Below are 7,500 nucleotides of genomic sequence, written 5' to 3' on the forward strand. Positions count from 1 at the left end.
AAAGAAGGTAATATAGCCTATTGCCTATTTTCTTTCAGCGGTCACGCAAGCCATGTGACATTTGCCATATATAAGTTTTGCAGGCTCCTGTCAGGAACAATACCCAATTACGTAGCCTACCACAGGAGTCTAATTCAGATTATAGATTAAAATACTAATTAATTTGGTTTGATGAAAATGTTGCTACAAACTAACGAGACAATATGGGCACAAGCTGTAACATCTGTGTCTAGTCAGCTGGTATTTTTTTGTGAAAGCAAGACGACTGTCAGATTATTATTATTATTTTTTTTATTATTATTATTTTAAACTTGACCTAAGGATATACATGGTGACTACTTTACGATTTAAAAGCAGTCACGATTTCGTCAGCCAGTTGTAAGTGAAAGCAAAAACTGCGGATTAAAGAAAGCAGACATAGCATCCACATGCTATAATAAACAGAAATAGCCTATGTGTTACCCATGCCAGGAATGCAATGTTATGTAGATCATGTGTAGGCCTGCTGCTCTTGGTTGAGTTTAATTTTAAAACTTGACAAAAGTTGTAGTGCACTAACCCACTCTGAAGCTGGGTCCTTTATCAAGCCAGCATACTTAATTCATTCCAGTCATTTATTTACGCAGCTATTTTAAAACCTCAGACATCCCCCTCCCCTCAATGACTACGTGAACAGCTGCAAGTGTGTGTGTGTTCCTTCACTCGTTTGTTTGTAATACTCCATATAAGGGGTTCTGGAGGAGGGGTCAGGAGGTTAAATGGAAGTGCTAATTGTTGAGGAATCCCAGTAAATTCTTATTGTCAGCTCTTAAGACGTCTTTATGTGTTCTAAGGAGCCTTCCTCCTCTGTCTGAAGGTCAACCAGCTTTTGCTTGAAAGGTGCCAGTCAGTAGCCTATAAGAATTAGGCCTACTCTTGCAGTTACACCTAAATATTATTTAAAGAATTATATAAAATTATAAGGTATAAATAAGATAAATAATTATGTCCCTATTCAGTCTAAAAAATTGAGCGACAAAAATAATCAAATGCAACTTAATTACAGTATTTTTGTTTACTAAACCAATGACGAGGTATCCTGACTACTGAGATGCAGCTAAAGCAGAAATTAATTTTGCACATTTGACTGACTGATAATCTAAGGGAAGTAGAGAGTAGCGGGTTGCACAGTGTCAAAAAGCGATAAGCGCTCTATTCAAATGCAAGTCATTGCTTTTGGTCAAGCACTTCAAGAAGCATCCTGATAGGAGCTTCCAGTAAGCCTAGTGTCTCTGAGTTTTTTCCACCGCTTTCTATACACAGACTCTCAAAAGTAAGTTGTTTAAATGTATTTGTTCAAAAGTGTAGTGCTAAAATCGCTATACAATCTGTTTAAGTTATTATATTAATGGGTTATATAGTAATGGAGATATTGTTGTTATTTCAAATTATCGCTCAACTCTGAAATTGTGTCATATAACATGCTATTATACATTTATGACATGATGCACATGATGTATTACAAATTCATGGCAGTATTTGTATTATTATTATTATTATTATTATTATTATTATTATTTTGTACAATGAATGTTTGCATATTTTTGTTTTGGTCTGCTACAGTATATACAAAATGGTGCATTTGAGTTCTTGGTGGTGATGTGATCTGTATCATCTGTGATGTCAGCACTAATCAGAAACACCCACCTCACTGCCCAGAGAAATCTCTCACTTCTCTGTGTCTTGATGGTTTACTGTTGTGAATGCTCACCTGTTGCCAAGGGTGACAAGGGAAGTAAAGCGTCATTCAGTGTGTTGCCTGGGAGGACCAAGGGAAGTCACAGGTCTGGCATACTGTATAGTTTTGTGATCTAGTGTTTGCATTGACATTGCATGGCCTTGTTAGCCTCTTGAAAACCAGACTCATTCACTTCGTGAATAGTGTCTGGAGACTCACGATTGGGAAACGTTTCCAACACCAACATGTTGACGTAGGCCTAGACTTTGTGCTAACTTAGGCTGGACCTATAATTCCAATCACATTAATCAGTTATTCCTAACGGTACTTCCGACTTTGCCTAAACCTTACCTACCTTTGCTGTAAATACATTCACACATTCTTCCGACGGCAATTTCTGATGTTTGCAGGCGTTGCTACTGCTGTGTAGCCTACCACTGCCACTCTGATGTTTGCAGGCGTTGCTACTGCTTTTTACCACTGCCACTTTCTGATGTTTGCAGGCGTTGCTACTGCTGTTTACCGCACTGCCACTTTCGATATCGAACCTACTGTATAGCGTCATCCCCTCTCACTGCTGACTGGTATGACCTTTTCTGTGTCTGATGGAAACGTAAACGTAACGTAATTATGGTGTTCCAAACTATCTCCCTGAACGGAGATATAGGTGGGCGTGGCCAGGCTATGGCTTTAAGGCAATAAACATTAGACGAGATGTTCTCATGTCCTTGGAACTCTTGTCCATATGAGAAGTTTTGCTTTATTCATTGCCATTGTGCATTCATATTGAACTTGTGAGTCTAACTTGCAATATCATTTTTTCCAAAACATATTTTTTTTTGGCCTTTTTATGCCTTTAATGATAGTGACAGTGGAGAGTGACAGGAAGTGAATTGGAGAGAGAGCAGGGTTGGGATCCAGAAAGGACCACGGGGCGGGAATCGAACCCGGGTCGCCGGCGTACGGTGCAGGTGCCCCAGCCAGTTGCGCCACAGCTGGGGCCCCAAAACATATTTTGTATAATAAAAACTGTCTCTACTTCAATAGAATACTCATAGTAATTATAGACCTAACTACTTTCTTCAGGCTATGATTAAAAAAAATAAAACATTAATAGCTTACAGGAAACACATGTAATGTTTTTCTGTGTCATGGGTTTAGATGTTTATCCCAGACTTGTGTGTCTGTTGGTCAGTTCCAGCACATGTCCAGCACCCTGTCTGAAATAGCCCATGCTCACGCACCTCTCCAGCACTGAGAGTGTATTTATATCTGTGCCACAGTCAAACATGCCCCCAAGGAAAAGGGAAACGGTGTAGTAACGTTGTAAAATCTCTCTCTCTCTCTCTCTCTCTCTCTCTCTCTCTCTCTCTCTCTCTCTCTCTCTCTCTCTCTCTCTCTCTCTCTCTCTCTCTCTCTCTCTCTCTCTCTCTCTCTCTCTCTCTCTCTCTCTCTCTGTGTGCATGCTTGTGTGTGTGTGCGTGCACCAGTTTGTTGGTGGCACGTTCTGTGTGCCTTGAGAGCTGCTGCAGTCAATAAGTCACTCTGCTCTGCTAATGGACTCGAACATGAGAATGGTTTTCCATTATGACGGCAGAGCATGGTGGAACTGAGGCAAGGCATTGAACAGGATTGATTAGTGATTGCGGCAAATCTGATTTGAAATTGTACAATGTGTACCCAGGATCTGTGTCAGACGATTCAATTAAAAACAGTGAAATAGTCATCATCTCAATCAAAACACCCACTTTTTCATTTGCCATCTTATCATCTGTAAATTGTCATTTCACCTGTACAATCAGCATTTCCTCATTTTCTGACCCACAGTGGTGGAGAGCCGCATTGTGTTCCCGTTCTCATTCTCACATAATTGTTCCTGTTTGTTTCAGTTCACGTGCAATCAGTTGCTAAACATTTACCAGCAAAGGTCATTATGTCTGTCATAAGAGTCCCAGCCTCACCAAAGCCCACCACAAGAGTTCTATCTGGATTGACATCAAGGTACAATACCTGCAGGTACAGCAGTCTCTCCACTCTGGTGCTGGGGTTGGTATGGCATCCACAAGGCTGCAGGTATCCTCGGTCATCTTCCCCGTCCAGTAGCCTAGTGCACATCCCCGCACTTCCCCTCCATCCCCACTGTAACAGGAGCACGGTGGGTGGGGGTTGTGAAAGGGACCGAAATAACACGAGATGGCGCTTTCACCGGTGCCTTGCCCCTTACTGCCCCTCCACCCCCCCCCCCTCCCCCTCCACCCCAGCCATACTTACACAGCTACACCCCCACTCCGTCTCTTCACCAACGCAGACACAGCTTTGGGGACATGGCGGGCTTTCTATGTGGGACAAAGCGAAAGAAACAAGGTAGAGTGCCAGTTTAGGAGTGTGTGTGTGTGTGTGTGTGTGTGTGTGTGTCTGCTCCTTGGTGCAGGCTGAAGCCCAGAGGGCTTCCTGAGGTATTACTATAGCATGTTCTGGATCGGTGTGGTCACTGCATAGAGTGCTCAGTGTAAATAGACATTGGTGTGCTCGCTCAATGTAAATAGAATCGGACATGAGTGTACTTGCCCTGCAGACTACAGTAACGTGATATTTAACAATCTAATGTTGGGTAGATCATTAGTGCTATTTAACAATCTAATGTTGGGTAGATCATTAGTGCTATTTGACAATCTAATGTTGGGTAGATCATTAGTGATATTTAACAATCTAATGTTGGGTAGATCATTAGTGCTATTTGACAATCTAATGTTGGGTAGATCATTAGTGCTATTTGACAATCTAATGTTGGGTAGATCATTAGTGCTATTTGACAATCTAATGTTGGGTAGATCATTAGTGATATTTAACAATCTAATGTTGGGTAGATCATTAGTGATATTTGACAATCTAATGTTGGGTAGACCATTAGTGATATTTAACAATCTAATGTTGGGTAGATCATTAGTGATATTTAACAATCTAATGTTGGGTAGACCATTAGTGATTCATGTGGTTTCTTTTCACTGATCTTTTTTGATGGTGTGATAGTTCTTTTTCAAAGTTCTATGACGCAGATTTGAGCGTTATGGCTATTCCCATGGCATTATAAGGCCAAAGTGCTATATTGAGATGTGTAGGTCATTTGATGACTATCACTGATGTGTGCAAGCACCTGGAACAGCAGGAAGGAAAGGGTCATTTGTTCTTTAACAAAATGATGTTTCTTTTCAAAGTAGCATTGTGGACATTTAAAGACTCGACTGGAGAGATTGTTTATACGTGTTATGTCCAGTGACTTAACCAGCATCACTGCATCTTTGCACACGGCTCTGAGTCTTTGAGTGAAGTCCAAGAGCTCAGATAGAGTCATTTGGGGGAAATCCATCCAGTGGGATTGTGCTTGAAGTGACTTGGCTGCAGGAAGTGGCTCTGATGTCACTCTGTGATGGCTATCTGGGCGGGGTGCTGTTGCACATTCTCTCTCATCTATGACAGAATCCATGGAGGTTAGCTCCACTCCTGCTGCCCTCCCCTCTCCACTCCACTCCTCTTCTCTCCTCTCCTCTTCTCTCCTCTCCACTCCTCTCTTCCCCTCTCTCCTCCCCTCTCCACTCCTCCCCTCTCTGGGGTCATTGGCAGAGAGGTAATTCAGAAAGCACAGGAGCTAAATGGATTAGCTCTCAGCTCTGACATTCTGGTTGGACCAACATGCTGCTGCCACTTGAGCAAAATGCAGATGGATGCAGGGATAGATTCAGTTGCCACAGAGCTAGAGGAGCACCAGGGCCTGGGTGAACAACAGCAGTGTTAGTCTCCATCATCGCCAGGGACAACGGCTGTGTTAGTGTCCATCATCGCCAGGGACAACGGCTGTGTTAGTGTCCATCATCGCCAGGGACAACGGCTGTTTATTATACGAGATGAAAAATTCCCTTTTTCTGTGTGTCACAGAGAAAATATATAAACTATACTATACTATACTATACTATACTATACTATACTATACTATAAAATATATCAACATATATATATATATATATATATATATATATATATATATATATATATATATATATAAGCTATACTAAACTATACTAAACTAGAAAATATATCAAAATATTTAATGGAAAACCATAATGTCAAAGTGTTTTATATAATCTAAGCACATTCAGTGTTACTATGTACACAGGAGGCCTATGCTTGTTTGTAAACATTGCATTGTTTGCAATGGAAAATAAATAGTACTGTACAACTGTTTGGTTCTGATGTAATTTGAAATCTTTCACAATATTACGCTCAAATTTCACGATTCTTGTGACTGTACAGTTTGCAACCTTCAACTGCATCTTATTTGTTCAGTGGTGTTGTTCTGTTTTTGAAAGCCTTGACCCATTGCTGTGTGTGTGTGTGTGGACAGTGAGTGACCTTCAGGAGGAGGGGAAGAATGCCATCATCGCGTCCATGCAGCCCTCCTGTGCGGAGCTGCTCCCAGAGGACACGTTGCTAGGTAACGCTCCCCTCTCTGTAAATCAACACGTTGCTAGGTAACGCTCCCCTCTCTGTAAATCAACACGTTGCTAGGTAACGCTCCCCTCTCTGTAAATCAATCAGCCAGAAGCTACTTCTCCCGCCAGTAAAACCCAAAGCTGGACCAGCCCAGTGGCCAGTGACCAGTGACCAGCCGAATGGCCAGTGATGAAGGCTTAGGAATTAGATGCAAATGTTGCAAATGCAAATTATCTTAACTGTTTTGCTCTACTTTTATGTCGCCCTACAAAATTGTAACCACTACTGCATCAATGAGAAATCCAACAGAAAAACAGCCCAAGGGAAATGATTTCACAGGAGTCATTCTTCTTACTCAACATCTGGTGAACACTTTAAAGATGCTCGCCATTTCTTCCTCAAAACCTGTCACGTTAAAGAATCGGATGAGTGACAGTGAGTAAGAGGGAGGAGCTAGCTAGGCTTGAGAATGTGGGAGTCGGGGGGGGGGCTGCTAGGCTACAGCTCCTTTCCTCACTCCCTCTGTCATCTCTGAGTCACATGTTGATGAGTGAATTCTCAGAACAGGGTGGGAGTTTATGGCGGCTTATGACTCAAGTGAAGGCAGAAGAAATGTGATGAATGCAGCTGCCTATGTCCCAGCCCCCTACAGCCCTAATGCAAAATGTTACAGAAAATGCACAAGTTATCAGGTTCCATAGCCTAGGTAAAGGTGCCGAGGCTACTCGAATGGCGCAAAAGAAAGCGCACTTTATGCTGTTCGTTAGCTTAAGATTTAGATTGAATGCAAAATACTCAAGTTAAATGTGAAAGTTGACAGGGGCCAGTTAAATATTTGATTCAGGCTATTTTTGCAGCCCTGCATGCTCCAATAGTGCAAAAGAAAGCACTCAGGCTGTTTCATTAGCCCATAGAGAGCCCGTTAGGCTGTTTCATTAGCCCATAGAGCCCGCTAGGCTGTTTCATTAGCCCATAGAGCCCGCTAGGTTGTTTCATTAGCCCATAGAGAGCCCGCTAGGCTGTTTCATTAGCCCATAGAGAGCCCGCTAGGCTGTTTCATTAGCCCATAGAGCCTATTGTGATGTTGAGAGGTGCGAAATAAAAATAAAGCACTTTAACTGGAATGATTTCAGCTCGTGTGATATATCGCAGGCACGGCTTGGGTTACGGGCCAAATATTAACAGGTCTGGGCTGGTGCGGATTTAATGTTGATATTATCACGGTGACGGGTAGGATCTGGTGCTGAACTGTGCCGGTTCAGGTCTCCTAAAATAGACCCGTCCCGTGCAGGACT

General features: G+C 42.2%; 1 protein-coding gene and 1 long non-coding RNA gene across 4 annotated transcripts in view; one reads left to right on the plus strand and one right to left on the minus strand.

Moving 5' to 3' along the window:
* Positions 1-3,869, minus strand: part of LOC121723634 — a 4,075-nt gene extending 206 nt beyond the window's left edge. The window contains exons 1-2 of the long non-coding RNA XR_006034993.1: positions 3,728-3,869; positions 1,687-1,750 (exon numbers count right to left, since the gene is read on the minus strand). This is a non-coding gene — a long non-coding RNA (uncharacterized LOC121723634). The remainder of the gene's footprint in view (positions 1-1,686; positions 1,751-3,727) is intronic.
* The window catches only part of parvb (parvin, beta), a 22,557-nt gene that overhangs the window by 129 nt on the left and 14,928 nt on the right, over positions 1-7,500 (plus strand). Inside the window, exons 1-2 of one of the 3 annotated variants that reach the window (XM_042109489.1) lie at positions 1-7; positions 6,117-6,206. The exon at positions 1-7 is cut by the window's left edge and continues 129 nt beyond it. In XM_042109489.1, coding sequence (XP_041965423.1) covers positions 1-7; positions 6,117-6,206 — 97 coding nt within the window. Of the gene's footprint in view, positions 8-1,028; positions 1,313-3,944; positions 4,082-6,116; positions 6,207-7,500 lie in introns of those variants that run through there. The other 2 variants (XM_042109490.1, XM_042109492.1) reach the window with 2 other exon arrangements.

This window comes from Alosa sapidissima, chromosome 11 (genome assembly GCF_018492685.1).
Source record: "Alosa sapidissima isolate fAloSap1 chromosome 11, fAloSap1.pri, whole genome shotgun sequence".
In the NCBI taxonomy this organism is placed as follows: domain Eukaryota; kingdom Metazoa; phylum Chordata; class Actinopteri; order Clupeiformes; family Clupeidae; genus Alosa; species Alosa sapidissima.